The sequence below is a fragment of the Heteronotia binoei genome, chromosome 2, assembly GCF_032191835.1.
Source record: "Heteronotia binoei isolate CCM8104 ecotype False Entrance Well chromosome 2, APGP_CSIRO_Hbin_v1, whole genome shotgun sequence".
NCBI classification, from domain to species: domain Eukaryota; kingdom Metazoa; phylum Chordata; class Lepidosauria; order Squamata; family Gekkonidae; genus Heteronotia; species Heteronotia binoei.
In genome coordinates this window covers 29,542,155-29,562,780 of record NC_083224.1, presented here as the reverse complement: position 1 = coordinate 29,562,780, position 20,626 = coordinate 29,542,155, and the positions used below count along the sequence as shown (strand labels likewise).

Here is a 20,626-nt window from a genome sequence, read left to right as displayed (position 1 = left end):
AAAAGAAAAATTACATGATATTTTGAAAAAGGCCCAGAGAGCAGGTTGACCTGATTCATGGCTTACAAAATTAACTATCATGGTGTTTAAGTGTTGCGTTGGTCTCTTAAATGCAGCACAGCATTTAAGAGCTCTCTGGTCAGTGATATTAATCTTAATGTAAATGAACGATTTAGTATTTCCTGACCAGCAGAAAGAGAACTCCCTCTTCCTGCTAGTAGAAGGGAAAAAAGTAGACTCGCATTTACAGTGTGAGCATGAAGCTCTTTTCTTTTATAGTATGGCACTGTTGATGAAGAAGCCAGCTTTATTTATTTACAGCATTAGCAATCCAAAAGGGGAATCCGGTTTCTTCTTGCTGTAAGCCCCGGTCCAAAGTAGACATTGTATTTGACACCTGACTACCATAGAGGGCTTGCAGACAGATGGCAACTGCAAATTGCCCATGGAAATTCAGTTCTGAGCTCCAATTTGGATTAAGACTGTGGTGTGGGGGAGGAACTTCACTCTCCTCCACACACTATGTGTTTTCCTGAACTGAATCAGCCTTGGGAAGTGCTCTTAGCTTACTGAAGGCCTGTGTGTATACAGGTAGGCTAGTGATGGGAACAGCTGAATTGTTGCTTAATAAACTTCACATATTCTCCCTTCTACTGGATATTGAAAAGACAAAACAAAATTCACAAATCTTCTATCATTATAAAGCAACATCAGTGGCTAGTATGAGAGAGTTATATGTGTTTGGATTTTTTTTTTTTGCAAAGTCTTTATAGAGAGATTAATTTGAGTCAGAGGAAGGAACTACTAAATAAGAATAACCTGCAATGCAGTATAAATATTTTGGGGAAATTTCATTTTTTGTGGCTGCTGTTTTGTAAGTTGTTCTGTGAAGCATTCTTGTATTAAATACTTTTCAGGGCATCTTTTATGACCAAGACAGTGCAGTATCAGAATGAATTACATAAATTCCTAATATGGGATACGGCAGGACAAGAACGGGTAAGTATATGTCCTTGTTTTTTATTGGTCGGTGTGACAAAATTTTGTGCTTAGCATGTTAACAGTGTAAAAAAAAAACAAATGGCTGCATCCTCCCCTCTAATTAAAGTGTTGTGGTTTCTGATTTTTGAAGCTATTCTTTAGCCTGCTACAGCTGCTTCCAGATGACATTTTTAAATTGGCAGTAATGAGTTCTCCAATTACTCAGGGTACACAGGGAATACTGACGTAAGAAGATATGGTATCTTTCAGTTAATTGAAATTAATTTGCTTTTTATGTCATTCCAACAATTGAATGAATCAATATTTTCCTGGTTCTGTTGACAGTGTTTATAATCTGTTCATACAGCAGACAAGAGCAGTATTCTGTTGAAAACTGAAATTGAAGAATGTCAAGGAAATCTGGCATGTCTGGTGTGCCATAAGAACCCTTTTGGATCAGACCAGTAGCCCATCTTGTCCAGCATCCGATTTCACACAGTGGTCCTGCAGGGCCAATAAATAGAGGACAAGGCCTTCCTTCCATGTTGCTTCCTAGCATTGATATTCAGAAGCAGTAAGCTTTTGACTGTGGAGGTGTCCTTTAGTCAGCATGGCTATCGTCTATTTCTCAAGTGACAGCAAAACTATGAATATCTAAATTTACAGATTGGGCCCACACTGAGAGAAGGGAGATTTCTCTTCACTTGGGGGGTGGGGGGCAAGTTTGCAGAAAAATCTTAAAAGTTATAAAAATTATATTGCATGGTTTAACCTCCCCCCAAAAAACAATAATATTATATATGCATCTGCAGATTACTTACCTGTGCAATTGGCACAGCAGTTCTCAGGGCCCTGCTGCCTGGGAGGGGGGGGGAGATTGACAGAGTGGAGTGGGGAGAAAGGGAGGGGAGAGAGAGAGAGATGGGGGAATATTTACAGAGAAGGGGAAGGGAGAAGAGTGGGGTAGATTGTCAGAGAAAGCGAGGGGGAGATTGATGGAGAAGGGGGAGAAAAATTGAGTAAGATTGTTGGGGAGGGGGAGATTGCCAGAGGAGAGGAAGGGGGAGATTGCCAGAGAAGGGTAAGAAAAAGTGAGTGGAAGATTATTTGAGATTGGGGGAGCAGGAAGGAAGCAAACCTGAGGCTATGGGATGCACTACCCTAACAAATTTCTTGTGGGTCCCCTGTTGTCTGTATATCTAATACAAACACGAGGGCCCCACGTGCGGATTGGGTCCACACCAACACAAAATGGATTTCCCTGCAAATTTGTGTGTCACCCTCAAGTTTGCAGAAAAATCTGAAATCTTTAAAAAAAACGCATTGGGAATCTTTAACACACACACACACCCCCGATTAAAAAAAATTGTTTGTGCATGCTCAGACAACACACTTACATTTAATCTTCAGAGCTGGTGGAGGGTGAAGCCAGGAGGTACTCCAGGCCCAGCCATGGTGGTGGTTGCCAGGAATTGCTCCAGGCTGCGAGTGGCTTCTAGCCACTGCCGCTGCTGCAGCCGGACTCAAAAGTGGGTGGTGGTGGTGCTTGGAGCCATGTTGGGCTCAGTCATGGGGATGAAGATGGGATTTCCACACACACAGATACATATACTTCTGTATACTAATAGTACAAGTGTGCTCATCTGAGGACATTTATATCTGCAGATTGGACCCACATAGAAAGAAGAGAGATTTTTCTCCAAATTTGGGATCTCCCCTGGTTTGCAGAAAAATCTTAATCCTAAAATAAGGTGCAAGGGGACGCGGCAAGGAGGATTCTTCACTCTCACTTGCCGGTTAAAAGCTACCAGGAAAGTTTAAAGAGGGCAGCTGAGGCAGCAGTTGTGGAGCCAGGGTTGAGAAAGAGCCTCACACGCTCCAAAGCCACAATAAGCAACATTTTGGTGTAGTGGAGAACCAGTTTGGTGTAGTGGTTAAGTGTGCGAACTCTTATCTGGGAGAACCGGGTTTGATTCCTCACTCCTCCACTTGCACCTGCTAGCATGGCCTTGGGTCAGCCATAGCTCTGGTAGAGGTTGTCCTTGAAAGGGCAGCTGCTGTGAGAGCCCTCTCCAGCCCCACCCACCTCACAGGGTGTCTGTCGTGGGGGAGGAAGGTAAAGGAGATTGTGAGCCGCTCTGAGACTCTTCAGAGTGGAGGGCGGGATAAAAATCCAATATCATCATCTTCTTCTTGTTGCAGGTCACTATTTTTCCTTTATAAATCTGTCTTTTAAGGACATATCTGATTTTGGCCATCATTTTGTCTTCTGGCAATGAACTCAACAGCTTAATTATTAATCAAGTAAAGTACTTCCTTTTGCTCATCCTGAATCTGTTGCCCATTGAAATATTTCTCCCCACTTCCAAATTAGTATCATGGTAAAGGGAGGGGAAAGTTCTCTTCATACATTTTCTCCGGCCTGTGCATAATTTTATAAACCTCTGTCATGTCTTGTGTCCCCCCCACTTGTCCTTTTTTTTCTGACCTGCAAAGCCCTGAGTTATAGACACAGGGGGGAAATGATAGTTACCGTGTCCCTTTAACACATAGTGGTGATCAAGGTATGAGCTCTGTCCCTGATGCTGGAGTTTTCTAAAAACATGACCGTTCAAACTTGAAACAACCACCCATTTGTTAGCTTTGTATGATGATAAAATAGCTTGGAAGTGTACTGTGCTTGAACATTTTGCAATTCGAGCAGCATAATTTGGGAAATTGTTGCTGAAGTAGTAACTTCATCCGAAGGGTTGAGTGCATTGTCTAAACTGTATACATAGACATTGAGCATTATTTGGAGATGTCAGCTGAACCGACTGTAAAAGGCAACGAAAAGCTACTGGGACCAGCACAAGCTCCTCTGTTTTACTTAATGTCAGAATATGGAGAGTGGGCATCTCCACCTCTTGCCCAGCTGCAAGACATAAGTGCACCACCCATGCCTTCCTTTGTGCCATTGCCTGAGGCATCCCTCCTTCTCCACGAGGCCTCTAATATTATCTTTTTTTCCCCTTGTGAATCTGTCCATCCATCCACACTTTTCTTTGTGCCACTGCTTGAGGACTCCCTCCTTCTCTATGCGGCCTCTAATATTGGGGGGGGGGGTTCCCCGCTTGTGAATCTGTCTCCCGGGTCAGCATCTAAATTTCTTAAGGTGGCTGCTTTGTGTTTGTTGTCAGTAGTGGTAGGCTTTGAACCTGGCTCCTACCTTCAGGGGTGTGCTGGCAACTCCTACACATCTGCATTATTTATTTATGTGTTTGATTTGTAGACCACCCTCCCTTGCATGGGGTTGACAACATTCAATAAATACATTCCACTAAATACATATATTCAGATTAAAAGCAATATTCAAAACAATTTGGATGGCGGTTTAACCATATATGTGTGTCCCATCGATGGTCTGGCAAATGGGAGGGGCAGGCTGTGCCCAGGGAGAGGAGGATGTGAACCAGAGACATCCTGTTTTGATCCCTAACTTACATAGCGATGGAACAAAGTTTGGGTCCAATGGCATCATTAAAACCAACAAAGTTTAATTATGGGTATAAGCTTTTGTGTGCATGCTCACAAAACCTTAAACCCAGAATTAAATTTCATTAGTCAAATCAAGTTTATTACGATCCGAGATCAGAATTTGGAATCAGAGTCGTCAGCAAACATTTACATTGGTTCCATTTCTTAAATACGCTAGATACTCTAAACATAAAATGCAGTACTGGCTTAAAATATTAAGACTTGGTGTACGCTTCTGTCTAATTAAGCATGCCTGAGCACAAAATCTGGCTAATTTAAGGGCTGGAGAGAAATATAAAACTGATTGGTTCTACCTGGGAAATTGGATAAAATTGGAGTAATATAAATATTTTGAATATTCTGGTAAAAAAAATCAACAGTCTAATAAGACATGCTCAATAGTTTCTGCCATATCTGAATGGCATGGGCAGAGATGTTCCTCATAAGGAATTCGAGCAAATCTCCCTTCAAGAAGGACAGATGAAAGGACATTCAATTGGACAAGGGTGAAGGCTCTGCGATGTTTAGAGTATTCCAGCATATAGAGATACGTGGGTGGATCTTATTGGTCTTAAAGGTGCCACTGGACTCTTAACTTTTGTTCTGTTGCTTCAGACACACTTAAAAAAGGATGTGGACAGAATGGAACGAGTGCAGAAGAGAGCAACAAGGAGGATCTGGGGTCTGGAGATCAAGCCTTCTGAGGAAAGGCTGAGGGACTTGGGAATGTTCAGTCTGGAGAAGAGGAGACTGAGGAGGGGCATGATTGTTCTCTTGAAGTATTTGAAGGGCAGGGAACTGTTGCTGTTGGCAGCAAAATTTCTTTATCGTAAGAGTTGTTCAACAGTGGAATCAGCTACCTGGGGAGGTGGTGAGCTCACCTCACTAGCAGTCTTTAAGCAGTGGCTGGACAATCACTTGTTAGGGCTGATCCTGCATTGAGCAGGGGGTTGGACTGTATGTCCCTTTCCAACTCCTATGATTCTGCATCAACACAGCTACCCACCTGAATCTATCTATGTAATGGTGATCCTTCCTTTTCCAGAGTCCAGAACTAGATTGAAAGTGTCTGTCTAAATAGCTGGCTTTCCCGTTCTACTTAATGTCACTCTGAAACATTGCTTCCTCTTCTGAGATTTTCCAGGTGTAGGGTGACTTTGCCAGAGGGTTGGGGGGGGGGGGTTTGCTCAAGAGCCCCGTGGCACAGAGTGTTAAAGCTGCAGTACTGCAGTCAGAGCCCTCTGCTCATGACCTGAGTTTGATCCCCGGCGGTAGCTGGGTTTTCAGGTAGCCGGCTCGAGGTTGACTCAGCCTTCCATCCTTCCGAGGTCGGTAAAATTAGTACCCAACTTGCTGGGGAGAAAGTGTAGATGACTGGAGAAGCCAATGGCAAACCACCCCATAAAAAGTCTGCCATGAAAAGGTTGTGAAAGCAGTATCACCCCAGAGTCGGAAACGACTGGTGCTTGCACAGGGGACCGTTCCTTTTCATGGGGGGGGTTTAGAGGAGTTTGGGAGGTGAGCATCTTTCTCCATTAAGCTGCTTGCTAGTTGGCGGGAGATACTCATTTCCTACTCTGACAATTTTCAGTTTAATCTTAAGTTACACAAGAACCTCTGGTTTTAGAATCTGTCAAGATGTGCCTGAAAACTTCCTGTATTAGAGCATGGAATACATTCAGGAGAGAAGAGGCAGGATCCTCTTTTCTATTTTTACTTAAGACGCAAGATGTTTGGATTTTGCAATGGAAGTAACGTGATACTTACTCAGCACTGAATCAGCACTCTGGTCTTCCTGTATGCAGGCAGCACAGAGATGCTGTAAAACAAAGGGGTCTAAAAGTTCTGCATTTTAGCACCAAGAAAGTAAAGTATAGAAGGTAAAATCTTTGGAAATTTTGAACTTATGAAAATGATATTGGATTTATATCCCGCCCTATACTCTGAATCTCAGAGTCTCAGAGCAGTTTACAATCTCCTTTACCTTCTCTCCCCCCCCCCTTCACAACAGACACCCTGTGAGGTAGGTGGGGCTGAGAGAGCTCTTACAGCAGCTGCCCTTTCAAGGACAACTCCTGTGAAAGCTATGGCTGACCCAAGGCCATTCCAGCAGGTGCAATTGGGGGAGTGGGGAATCAAACCCGGTTCACCCAGATAAGAGTCCGCGCACTTAACTGCTGCACCAGACTGGCGCTTATGGGGGGAAACAATTTTCCCCAGAAAATAATGGAATGGAGGGAGGCGATTAAAATATGCAATACTTACTAGCAAACCAAAACTTCTTTTACTGAATCACATAAAATGCATCATATGCAGCATCATTTATAACTTAGCATATAAAATTGTACTGTTTGGCATCTTTATGGATTTTAAAATTACAAATATCTTCATTTTATGTTGGAAAAACAACAAATACACCCAATACAGCTGCATCCTATGTTACCATAGTATATGTAGCTTCAGTTTTTGCCATCTGAGAAGTGGGGGGAAACAGCCGAACCTAATAAACGAAAGAAAGTGTAGTATCTGGACAGAAACTGTCTCAAAAGAAGAATTGTAGATTTATATCCCGCCCGTCTCTCTGAATCAGAGACTCAGAGCGGCTCACAATCTCCTTTATCTTAAGGTGCGGTCTCATTTGGAGTACTGTGTGCAATTCTGGTCACTGCACCTCAAAAAGGATATTATAGCATTGGAAAAAGTGCAGAAAGGGGCAACTAGAATGATTAAAGGTTTGGAACACTTTCCCTATGAAGAAAGGTTAAAACGCTTGGGGCTCTTTAGCTTGGAGAAACGTCGACTGCGGGGTGACATGATAGAGGTTTACAAGATTATGCATGGGATGGAGAAAGTAGAGAAAGAAGTCCTTTCCTCCCTTTCTCAGAATACAAGAACTCGTGGGCATTCAATGAAATTGCTGAGCAGTCAGGTTAGATAAAGGAGGTTAGATAGCAGTCACAGGCACCCTGTGAGGTGGGTGGGGCTGAGAGAGCTCTCACAGCAGCTGCCCTTTCAAGGTCAACCGCTGCCAGAGCTATGGCTAACCCAAGGCCATGCCAGCAGTTGCAAGTGGAGGAGTGGGGAATCAAACTCGGTTCTCCCAGATCCACACACTTAACCACCACACCAAACAAAAATGGTAAGCAAGGTTGCCAGCGTGTTCAAATATTAAGCTAAACTTCATAACGCTGATAACACTGAACTGTTCAATAATGTATTATCATTAAATGCACTATAGCATAATAATTGTTGCCATAATTATTTACATTAAAACAAAAAAAACGGAAGTGACATATGATAAAACCATCATTTTGGGTGATTCCTAGAGTTTTAGCCAATTCTTAGTGTGTCATGACACTTCCATGTTTTCCCAAAAGTCATAGCACGCCATCATCCAGCAAGCATTTTTAAATTTTATTTTCTTCTGCCATCACTATGAGCAGTTGCAGGAAACACCAGCTGGGGGTGAGTTTAATTTAATTTAATTTTTGGATTTATATTCCGCCCTATCCCACAAGCAGGCTCAGGGCGACTTACAATAATAAAACAACAGTTAAAATAATATCATAAAAACAGACATCACAAAACAGGAGCAGCACAGTAAACAGTCTTACAGACATAGTTATCCTCTACCAGGGAGTCTTCCAACTCTGCATATGACTGTTGTGCAGCAGTTGCTTTCCGATGGAAGAGGGTTTCCTTAGAAAAATGATTTGTACTGTGGTGTGCTTTTTCCTCTAACACATGCAGTAAACGGGAGAATTAGTGAATTAATGAACTCTGTCCCCACTTGCTCTCGTAAGCAGCCAATATTAGTCAGCTGCTTCTTTTATTAGTCACCAGACTTGTGGAGTATGCAAACAACATGCACGTAGTTATGAATTTTTGCTCCTTTTTTCTGCCAGTGTTTGAGAGGAGGTGTCTGTCCTGTTGCAGGCATTTCTCATCAAAGAAGTAGGGTATAAATGAAGTAAATCTATAATATCATTGCAAATTGCAAGCAAGGCCATGGTTTCTGGAGGGAGGATAGTTCAGGATGCAAGAAGCCAGGAATGCGGAGGCAGCACAGAGAAGGAGTGTGGTTTCTTACTTACACAACAAACCTTCAGACAGTTTGTAAATTAAGAGGTCATCTTGAGGATGATGCTTATTGAAATAATCAGGGGGGGGGGGTTGTAGCAGGAACTCCTTTGCATATTAGGCCACATACCTTTGATGTAGCCAATCCTCCAAGACCTTGCAGGGCTCTTAGTACAGGGCCTACTGTAAGTTCCAGGGGGATTGGCTACATTGAGGTGTGCGGCCTAATATACAAAGGAGTTCCTGTTACAAAAAAAGCCCTGGGAATAATTATCTAGAGGGAGCAACTGTAGTGAAAGTACTTATCCTTACTGGAGAAAAATATGGTCAAACACCACTTCTGAGGGTAGCCTGCAGAGTATGTGGGGGCAGAACCCATATAAAACGATACTGAAAGGGCAGCAAGGTATGGAATTGGTGGGCAGAGCGAGCTGGTGGGGGTCTTTGAATAAAACTGAAATCCAAATGCTCTGTTTTTTTTTAAATTTGGGGTGTTCTGGATTTACTTTTTAGAATAGTTTTATGTCAAGCTCACTGTATTCAAAATATTTGTTTTTTTAGAAGAGGAAATATGAACAAATGTCATTTCTGGTGTAACCTAAGAACACAAGAGACTCGGGTGCATAGCCGTGTTGGCCTGAAGCAATAGGACAAAGTTTGAGTCCTGTGGCTCCTTTAAGACCAACAGAGTTTAAGGTACACACAAAAGCTTATACACAGAATTATACTGTTGGTCTTAAAGGTGCCAGTGGGCTCAAACTTCGTTCTAATAACGTAAGAAGAGCCCTGCTGGATCAACCCAGTAGGCCATCTAGTCCAGCATCCTGTCTCACACAGTGGCCAACCAGTAACTCTGGACAACTAACAACAGGGCATAGGAGCAGAGGTATCCCCCTGATGTTACGTCTTTGCTCTGGGATTCAGAGGTGTAGTGCCTTCGAATGTGGACATTCCTCTCAGTCACCATAACTAGTAGCTATTGATAGACTTATCCTGCCTGAATGTATCTGATCTCCTTTTAAAGCTGTTTATTTATAATGAATTTTCCTTCGTAGTTCCCATCCTTCACCACTACATCTGCTGGCAGCAAATTCCACATTTTAATCGCTCTCTTTGTAAAGTAGTGTTTCTTTTTGTCTGTCCTGAACCACCAGCTTCATTGAATGCCCTCGAGTTCTAATATTTAGGGAGAAGGAGAAAAATGTCTCTTTGTTGACTCTCTCCACCCTATGCGTAATTTTCTAAACATCTATCATGTCCCCCCTTAGTCATTGCTTTTCTGAACTGAAAAATCCCAGACTCCTCAGCCTTTTCTCATAGGGAAGGTTCTCCAACATGGAGGAGCAAAGGCCCTATAGAATAATATTGTGGGCACAGTGAGATGAAGATGAAGAAGACGACATTGGATTTATATTCTGCCCTCCACTCAAGAGTCTCAGAGTGGCTCACAATCTCCTTTATCTTCCTCCCCCACAACAGACACCCTGTGAGGTGGGTGGGGCTGAGAGGACTCTCACAGCAGCTGCCCTTTCAAGGACAACCTCTGGCATTCCAAGCAGGTGCAAGTGGAGGAGTGGGGAATCAAACCCGGTTCTCCCAGATAAGAGTCCGCACACTTAACCACTACACCAAACTGGCTCTCCACAAGTCAGATACCACAGGTCAGCGAAGAGCCCGATAAGAACGCCGCTGCCCAGCTCACAGGAACTGAAAGTCAAGTGAGATATAGGGTTTTTGAGTGAAGCAAGTGGATGGTCCTCTAGTTTAAAGTTATTCGTGTCCAAATTTACTTGACCACAAAGGAAAATGCAAAGGAATTTTGCTTCATGTCCTGAGATGTACAGCTTCCCTAGTCTTCTTTCCTTCAGTTTGTTCAAAATGTTTCCTGGATATTATATAACAATATTCTGGATGGAAGGCAGCATGGTATAGCTGATTTCATCAGATCTTGGCAGCTAAGCAACATTGGTATTTGGATGGGAAATCACCAAGGAAGACTGCAGAGGAAGGCATTGGCAAACCGCCTCTGTTTCCCCCGTCTAGAGTGCTTAGAGAGACATGTGATGGCATCATACAGCACCCAGGGCCTTTATGTTTCCCTAGACCAGGGGTGTCAAACATGTGGCCCAGGGGCCAGATCAGGCCCACAGAGGCGTCCTATCAGTCCTGTGAGCAAATCAAAAATAGGTTTGCAACTTACAGATACACACCTGAACAACACCTGAACAGCATACTCAAGATTGCTATAGCACAGAGATTGTCTCCAGTTTTTGATGCAGTAATTCAGAGCAAGAGGTGTCAGTTATCAGAGACTGTTAAATAAACAAAATATTGCAAGAATGCTAATTGTTTTAAGTCTTTTTTAAGTTTTTTAAAAAATCTTATATTGTGTGTGTTTGTCTGCTACCTGGCATTACATTATATGACATACATCACCTGGCCCGACAGGGTATCATTTATGTCAGATCCAGCCCTCATAGCAAATTAGTTTGACACCCCTGCCCTAGACAGACTGCTCCTGTCACCTTGTGTGATCTTTTATGGACAAGCGGCATCATTTTCTGTCATGCTTTTTCTTTGCAGTTCCGTGCCCTAGCGCCAATGTACTACCGAGGGTCTGCAGCAGCAATTATAGTTTACGACATCACGAAAGAGGTAAGAGGAGGCATTTGCAAATAAAGAAAACTGTATGGCACTGAGACATTTGTGCATTACTAATTCCATGATCTCCATTTCAGGAGACATTTTCAACACTGAAGAACTGGGTGAAAGAACTTCGGCAGCACGGGCCTCCCAATATTGTTGTAGCTATTGCTGGAAATAAGTGTGATCTTAATGATGCAAGGTAAATTCAGAAAGTGCTGTTCAGCTACAGTTTTGGGAAAATTTGTTTCCAGCGTACTCACCCTTCGTAGTTAAGCTGGACTGACTCCTTGGGAGGCTGGGATTGGTGGGGTGCACTGGGCCGGACTGGACTATTTGTTAGGGTGGGCTGGTTGATAAGACTAGTCCAGTTCAGACAATTAGACTAGACTGCTTAATCAAGGGTCTTATTTGTTTTTGTTTTTTTAAAGACCTAGTGCAGTTCGCTTTCAGTAGACATCTTGCTCTTGTTGCATATGGCAAAGAACAGGGTATACTGTATAAGCAAATACAGCCAGCAGGGCGTCTGCATCTTAAAGTGACTACACAGACATCAAAGAAAGATTACCTGGGGGAGCAGCTCTATAGTAACCATCGAGGTTGGGGGAGAAAGTTATGAGGCAGATGCAGGAATACAGTAGCCTTTGACTATCTAGTTGTTACCAGTTTGGTGTAGCGGTTAAGTGTTTTGGACTCTTATCTGGGAGAACCGGGTTTGATTCCCCACTCTTCCACATGCACTTGCTGATGTGACCTTGAGTCAGTCACAAGTTCTTGCGGAGCTGTTCCTCTCAAGAGCAGTTTCTGTTAGAGCTCTCTCAGTTCCACCTACCTCACAGGCAAACTTCCCTTTAAACCATGGCCATGTGTGCATTCTCCAAAGTGTCTTATTAAAAGTTTAAAGGCAATAATTGTAGAAGACCATGGTGATGTATGTATTTTTCATTTTTAAAAGAAATCGTACTTTTTTTAAAAAACATGAAATTTCCCCTGAAGAATCAAGCTTACACTTAAAATATCTTCATGCCCATGTGGTTCCAAAGATAGATTTGAAAATATGGGAAATACATGTGGCTTTTTCAATTAGTAAAGGGAGGTTCCCTAGTTGAAGCTATATTGCCCTGAAAATTCCACAGTAAATGGTATTGTACCTTGTCAAAGATTTTAAATTGCTACATTTTCTCAGTGGATCCCACACTTTTTGACAATTAAGGCTCGTTGATCCTTTAGGAACCACAGTCACAAAGAGAAGTGGTATTGGGCAGAAAGGTATTCTGATTGGGAGGGGCTGTGGCTCATTTGGAGAGCATCTGCCTGACATGCAGAGGGTCCCAAGTTCAATCCTTGACATCTCCCATTAAAAGAACTAAGGAATAGGTGTGATGTGAATGGCCTCTACCGGACACCCTGGAAAGCTACTGCCATTCTGAATAAGCAGTGCTGACTCTGATGGTCAGATTCAGTGTATGGTAGCTTTGTGTGGTCATGTGATAGGTTTGGCTAAAACTGTATGAATGTATGCAGTCCTAGTAGATATCTGAAAAAGAAACCAAGCCAGTTTGGTGTAGTGGTTAAGTGTGTGGATTCTTACCTGGGAGAACTGCGTTTGATTCCCCACTCCTCCACTTAAAGCTGCCGGAAGGGTCTTGGGTTAGCCATAGCTATTGCAGGAGTTGTCCTTGAAAGGGCAGCTGCTGTGAGAGCCCCCTCGGCCCCACCCACCTCACAGGGTGTCTGTTGTGGAGGGAGAAGATATAGGAGATTGTGAGCCACTCTGAGTCTCTGATTCAGAGAGAAGGGCGGGGTATAAATCTGCAGTCGTCGTCTTCTACTACTATTGGAAGATAGTGTTTGGATTAATTATATTTATGATCTTCCTTATGAATTCAGTAGTAATCCTTGTAATGGCTTAGATCCTATGGATATATTTCACTAACAGTGTAGTTTTCTTTTGGCAAAAGGAGCTTTCCACTGATGGTAGAGCTAGAGTAGAGTCTCTTCTGTCAATAGCTGTTTGTGCCAGAGGGAAGTGTTCCTTGTTTTGGAATTGATTGATTGGATCCATCCCAACATTTATGTTGGTCCAGTGTTTCTGGAATCCCTTTCCACCCTTATTGCAGTAATTACTGCCTTGGGTTCCTGATGCGGAAGGGTTCTGCCAGAAAACGGCTGATCGGATATGCTGAAATTGGAGGAGTCCAACTTTATGCAATCTCATGCGGTTCATGTGTTAGTAACTCTCCTTGGAATGCTGCAGTGTTACAGAGAACAGTATGCAAGGTAGAAGCATCTTATGGCCTGATCAGTACTAAACCTTCAGGAGAGAGCCAAAAGATTGAGCTTCTTAAGTTGTGTCACCATCTGTGTTACATAACTTCACCCAGGTTGCACAAATTTGCTTTGTTTCGCAAGTATAGAGAACACACAATTGCTGTTGCCATTCAGTGCATCTATACCCCAGCTGTCTCCCCAGTGCGGACCCAAAGTGATGTATAACGTTCTCCCTTTCTCTGTTTTGCATATCTTCCAGGTGTTGTGATAACATCAGCAAGGCTTAGATTACTTGCTAAAATAGTTTTTACTACTGCATTTGCTTCTGCCTGCTATTTCTGTTCTAAAATTGAAATAAACTCTCATGCTTTGTTCACAATGTATTCTGTTTCTCTCTCCGTTCTAGAGAAGTTATGGAAAAAGATGCTAAAGACTATGCAGATTCCATCCATGCAATATTCGTCGAGACCAGTGCGAAAAATGCAATAAACATAAATGAACTCTTTATAGAAATTAGTAAGTACTGTGTGTTAGTAAACCAATGTGATGTCTGTCTGCCCTCTCCTTTTCCTTCCCTTTCCTCCAAGTTTAAGGACACCCAAAATGAACTTGGTTGCTGTCTTAGCTTAAATCTTTTGTTTCTATCCTTTTCCTTCCCTTTCCTCCAAGTTTAAGGACACCCAAAATGAACTTGGTTGCTGTCTTAGCTTAAATCTTTTGTTTCTATCCTAATGCACTGGTTTAATTTTGGCATCTTATTGATAGATTTGAGATTGCAGTAGAATCTCTCTTGGGTCATTTGTACAAGATCGGTATGCTTGCATTAACCCCCAGACCTCTCTCTTAAAAAAAAAAAAAAGCAACAAAGGAGCACAGATGTTGTTTTGACTACAGTCAAAAGTAGTTAAAAGTAACTGAAGAAAGCAAAGTGGAGAAATTCATATGGGAAAAGGCGTGTTAGCAGGTTAATTTATGTAACAGGCTTAGACAAGGAAGCTTTCAAATTGTGGCCATCATATGATGAGCGGAAGGGTTTCATTTTAACTGTCAGCTGATCTCCACAGATTGTCTTTCTGCTCCATGAATTTTTCAAAATATTTTCTTAACCGTCTAAGCTGATGATTATTAATCACCATTTTATTTATTTATTTGTTTATTTAGGAGATTTATATTCCACCCTATCCCACTAGCAGGCTCAGGGCAGATTTTTTTTAAAAAGTAGTCCCCTGTGGAAGCACCAGTCATTTCCGTTTTCACAGGAGACTTTTTTACAGGGTGGTTTGCCATTGCCTTCCCAAGTCATCTGCACTTTCCCCTCAGCAAGTTGGGTACTCATTTTACCGACCTCGGAAGGATGGAAGGCCGAGTCAACCTGGAGCCGGCTACCTGAACCCAGCTTCCGCTGGGATTGAACTCAGGTTATGGCAGATTGCAACACCTTTAAACAAAGGCAATAAAATCAATAAAACAATTATTAAAACTGTTAACCGTATAATTAGACAGGAGACAGAAATAGTTTACAAAATTTCCAGTTGGCAAATGAATCAGATAACATCATGTCATAACTGGGCCATCAAATGGACAGTTTAGCACATTTCAGTATATTCGGTATACTTTGGACACATCAGAACCAAGCCTTATGTGGCAGTCAGTGCCACAAATTATGCATTGTCAAAGGCATGCCATTCACCTGTTGTGAGTATACAGACCAGTCTTTTTTGTTGGATTGCCTTCTAGTCCAGTAACTTCTTTACTATTTTATATTCTAATAGTAAAGTTGGGATACCTTTAGATACTTAAATCCAATGACTGGAACTGTGAATAGCCAATACAGATATTTCTACAAACCTGAAAAAGGCTCTTAAAAAAATACACTGGGCAGTTTAAAAAAGCAAAAAGTGATAAAAAGAGTGCCTGTAGCTTTAAAAAAAGATGACTTGATGCCATCTGACTTGCATGACTCACCTAGGCCCGGCTGCTTGCTCCTCTTCAACAGAAGCCACCCTATGAAAGTCAGTGTGGTGTAACGATTAGAATTTCAGAGTTGGGTCTGGGAGACTGGGCTCAAATCCCCATCTTGCTGTGACAACTCATGGAGTGATTTGGGGCCAGTCACACACTTTCAGCTTGACCCTACCTGACAGGGTTGTTACACGGATAAAAAAAGAGAGGAGAATAATGTAAGTGATTTGGTCTCCACTGTGGAGAGAGGTGGGGTATAAGTGTTGTAAATAAATAAGCAGTAAAGCTGAAGATGGGAGGCAGATAAAAGATAGGTTGGTGAATGGCTGAGAAGGAGAGAATGAGGCAGGGAAAGAGTAGAGGAAATGGGGGTTGTCTGGAAAAGGGAAAGAAGAAATAGTGCAGGGAGGGCAAATACTGGGGAAAGTGAGGTCATTGCGTCCCCCCCCCCACAAGCCCTCAAGGGTTCCCTACCACACAAGTGGGCCTAGCCCAGTGGCTAGCACCACACAACTGGACTGCAGTTGTCCTAGGCAGAAGCTGCGGTGGGGAGAGAAAACGTAAGACAGAAGGACAGATAAGGGTAGGTTGGCTGCTGGGGGAATTAGATAGGGTTGACAACTCCAAGTTAGGAAATTCCTATAGATTTAGTGACTGGAACCTGGGGATGGTGGGGTTTAAGGATGGGAGGGACCTCAGCAGAGTATGGTCCCATAGTCTCCACCCCCAAACAGCCATTTCCCTTACGGAACTAGCATTACCAACGTCCAGGTGAGGGGTAGAAATCACCTGGAATTACAACTGAAAGGGGCAACTGAACTTGCCAGACTAGTTTGGTTCGTATGGGGCCAGTTCAGTTTGGGGTTCAGCCTGTGGGCCGCTGCAGACTGCAAACCACCTTTTTAGCTTTGTACCCATCCCTACCTGTGGCTTCATATCAACCCTAGTCTTCCTTCATCATCTCTCATCCAAGTACTAACCAGGGCTGACCCTGCTTCACTTCTGAGATCTGACAAGATCAAGCTGGCCCAGAACATCCCGATCAGGGCCTCCTAACCATAACGACCTTCCAAATTATGATGAGCTGTGCTTGTTAGGCTAAACTGCAAGAAATATGGAACGGTGGTTTTTAATGACGTTTGTGGCTTTTACTCTTTGCAGGTCGTAGAATTCCATCAACAGACACCAACCCTTCCGCTAGCGGTAAGGGCTTCAAACTTAGAAGACAGCCATCAGCGACAAAACGAAGCTGCTGTTGACTGATAAGTCAGTACATCAGACTAGCTTTTATAACATTTGGCCTTGGAATGGAAAGGTTTATTTGGGGTATATTGTATCAGTAGATCGCTGTCTGCCTGGTGTTCGTACACCCTAAAATGAGCCAACTCTAACATAAGTCCACACGCTGAGGAGACCGCAGCTGCCCTACTGTTTCCTTGCATACAGACTTTCTCGTGTACGCCAAGGGAATCCCTTCCGTTTCTGCTTTGGCCTTGTGAAAGAGAAGAAACTCAACCATACAGATTGTAGAATTTATATTTCATAGTGGGGTTTTGTAAACAAAGGGTTGCCTTTTTTCTTTTTTCTTTTTTTTTTTTTTGGTAAAGGGGTGGGAGGAAAACTAGCACTTTTGCGGATTTTGAAGGGAGTACACAAGACCTGCGGATTGAAATTCTAGCTCTGATCCCGAACGGGATTCTGCTCACTTCATCTTCATTGCTCTAAGCCTTATTGTTTTCATTGTTGCTTCTCCAAAGAAGGGGGGATGAACAGATGACAAGCAGATGGCTGTGGGGGGGGCGGAATCAGAATGGAACTGGTAAGTGACCAAATCAGCCCATCCGGTCCTCATCCTTAATTGCACTTTTTTTTAATTTACTAATGATATTGCAGAAATACAAACCATCTTTTAAAAAAAAAAGTGAGGGGAATGTAGACAATCTTATCTGTACGCTTAATTGTTTTAGGAATGAATTAGTGTCCTCTTTAGAACTTCTTGAAATAGACTTTTCTTCTTTTAGGTGGCAAGTAAAATCCTAGGTGAAATTAACCAGACTTGATCATAAACTGACAGGCATCAGTGGCTGTTGGAATAAGAGTGCTGAATGGGGGAAGGGCATCTCTAATCGCTTAGCATGTGCATTTTTATACTCTTTATTTATGAGACCAATGCCTAAAGTATTATAAATTATGCAAGTGCATAATTTTAAAATAATCTGTTTTCTGTCGCCCCATTGGGAAAAGTCCCAAGGTCAAAACTGCTGTCAACTCCAGCCTGGGAACTTCTAGCGGATGTCAGCTAGCACCCAGAAAACACTCCTCTTGCTGCCCAGTAGAGGCTGCTGCTAGTGTACTTTGAGGCTTCCTTATAGAATGAATCACCTCTGCGTGAGAAAACACAAACAGGGAACCAAAGCCAAGTTGTGTGGGGTGGCGTGGATCGTTGCCCTTTGCTCTTGGGCCTATTCCTGAAGTTTAGCCTTTTTTTTTTCCTTCTTGCTGTTTTTTTTTTAAAACATATCAGCTTTTAGCTTTGTATTGGGGGTTTTTGCCAATTTTATATTAAACTATAAATTAAGCCTGCCATTATTATACTATTTCTCGCTATTTATTATTGTTGCAGCCCACGAGTGCAAAAGAACGTGTGCTTCTCCTTCTCCCCCCCCCCCCCCAATTAGGACATAAGTGTTTACTAAACTCACGGCTTGTAAAATGAGCCTGAAGGCATTGGTATTTTATGTTAACCAAGAGATGTCTGGAGTGGCTCGCTCCCAAGCCATCTCTTGGCATTTTGCCCTGTTAAGTAAGTGTTTTCAGCTGAGAAGGAAATTTCAAAAGATGCATAGGAAATGAAACAGCTTGTGCTTCGAAATACTGAGCCACGTTGTTTTGAGCAACTCTTAATGTAGCTGATCTGCCGTTGTGTAACTGATGTGATTTGAAAGTACTCTGATCTGAATAAATAGTTTTTAATTTTTAAAAAGTGGGTTCAAACTTCCCTAAAGAATCCAAAGTTCTAAGATCATCTGGGGCTGGGTAAACAGTTTCGTACACAGCATTAGCAGCAGGTATTAGTTTGTGCCTGCGATGTCACTAACAAGCTCTCTGTTATCGACTTGTCTTTCTCAGCAAATCATTTAGTTTGGCATTTAATGTGACTGAACTATGAATGTAAGGGGTTGACCTTTGAACATTTTGAGAGCGTGGCATACCTCAGCTTGGTTAGTAGCATAAATCTGCTCTGGGTTTTGATTTCAAGAATCAGTTGAGCTCATCCCTAAAAGCCACTTGCAGTGGCAAACAAGCATTTAGCATTGGGGGCCACACAACGTTTGACCGTGTTTGTAGCCTAGAGTAGTACGCTGCTGTCGCAGGATGACCTGAAATGTCGATCTCACTTAGCAATCTGGATTATTCAGCGCTGTGGCAAAAGTCACTATTGAGGCACCACGCGTGTGCAAATCTGTTGTGTAGTGCAGAATTGGATCTGAGAGGCAGCATGGTAGGGATACAGTGGTGAAGATTTCTCTGTGTGGCATATTGAAGGCACATTAGTCCCTGCAAAGCTAGCTGAGTTAGAACATTTAATGTACTGCAACATGCACCCCATTTCAAACACTGGTATTGGGTTCCAGCAAGGGCTTAAACACACACACACACCAATATTGCACAACAGGCAGTTATTGAAATTCCTGGGGTGCTTCATTGCCACACAAAGGGCTACTGTTGAGGAGAGGAAAATGAGAGAGCCTGGTATACATGCGCTGGCACAAGTGTGCCTTCAGGAACTGTTTTGATCTTCTCTAGCATGCCTGATGATTGGTAACCGTCTTCATTAATGAAACTGCACTTCACCGTCAGCCTGGTACTGTACCTACTTTAGGGTAAACCATAGCTATAGGAATAAGGTGGGGGCACCTAGCTGTTTGTGCATTTATCCAGGTTGGTAGTAACTAAACCTTCATCTGATTCAGATGGCTTCTTCGCCCAAACCCAAATGGGTGAATTATTGGGTGGCATGTTCAATTCTGCTTGTCGATTCCTAACAGTTGTGTCAATGTAAAAAAAAAAAGAAGTGGTTCTTATTCCTTAAGTGAACTCCTTGTTAATGCATCGCAGACATGTATAGCGGTGTGCTTTATCTTCCTTGTCTCTCCCCTTGTCATGCCACTATCCTGCAATGTGGCTTTCAGAGGTCACCGTTGTAATTGCTTTGAAGCCAGTTAGCTCCCTTCTTTCAATTATGCATAATTGGGCGGGCGTGTGTTCTGTTTCACCTTCTGTACAAAGAGAATCTCCTTACATACTTCCAGTAGCATCTTCCCCACCACCACCCCAAGCTGTTACTATATACTTGTCTTCTGTTACAACATGGTTATTCAGCGTAACACTTCAGCCTACAAGCTGTTGTCCTTGGACACATTTCAAAGGCTCCCCCCCCCTCCCCCTGCACACTGTCAGGTGCATTGCCAAGGTGTTGACTTCCCTTAGAGTTTATTGAGTTAATTTAATCCAATACTTGCATTGAGATAGGTTTTTAGTTGGAGAAAACATTTGGACAAAAAAGGATAGGCTTCTGCCCTCCTTATCTTAGATCTACGGAATGGATGTTTGAGCTATGGCATCTGTGCAATAAATATCTGGGATTCTTTGCAGCTTCTTAATAGTTGTGCTTAAAACTGGCTAGGACTGGAGGCCATTCAAATTACACCACTTTGTTTAGCAGCAGGACCAAAAAAGAAAAATCTTTCATTAATTCTGTGACTGCCGTTGTGTTGTCTGGGCGTGGATGGAGTCAGCTGTCTCTGTGCCCTCCTTTAAGTTTGTGAAAGTCTTCTGTTCGTTGCACAGTTGCGGTATTCCAGTATTGTACAGCGGCACGAGAAATGTTATCTCCACAACAAAAACATAGCTATCCGTCAGGATGATGTTACATATTTCCCATTGCATAGGGTGACCTAATTATCCGAGAATAGCAAGTTTGCAGAGAAAAGGTAAACTATATAGGAGGGAGAGGGCGACGATAATATGCCATGCAGTATGCAAGTAGGTACCTTGCAGTACATTCCCAGCTGGAAGCCATTTGGAAAGAAATGAGGACATGATAGCAGCTGCTGTGGGTTTCAAAAATGTTCATACAGAGCGAACATTGAAGTGTATATGTCCTTGGACA

At 42.7% G+C, this 20,626-nt stretch overlaps 1 protein-coding gene across 1 annotated transcript in view; it reads left to right on the top strand.

Annotated features, from left to right (window-relative positions):
* RAB22A (RAB22A, member RAS oncogene family) overlaps positions 1-18,039 on the top strand; it is a 32,515-nt gene extending 14,476 nt beyond the window's left edge. The window contains exons 3-7 of the mRNA XM_060230740.1: positions 918-999; positions 11,161-11,232; positions 11,316-11,422; positions 13,898-14,007; positions 16,615-18,039. Coding sequence (XP_060086723.1) covers positions 918-999; positions 11,161-11,232; positions 11,316-11,422; positions 13,898-14,007; positions 16,615-16,712 — 469 coding nt within the window. The 3' untranslated portion in view covers positions 16,713-18,039. The remainder of the gene's footprint in view (positions 1-917; positions 1,000-11,160; positions 11,233-11,315; positions 11,423-13,897; positions 14,008-16,614) is intronic.
* Positions 18,040-20,626: the final 2,587 nt, after the last annotated feature.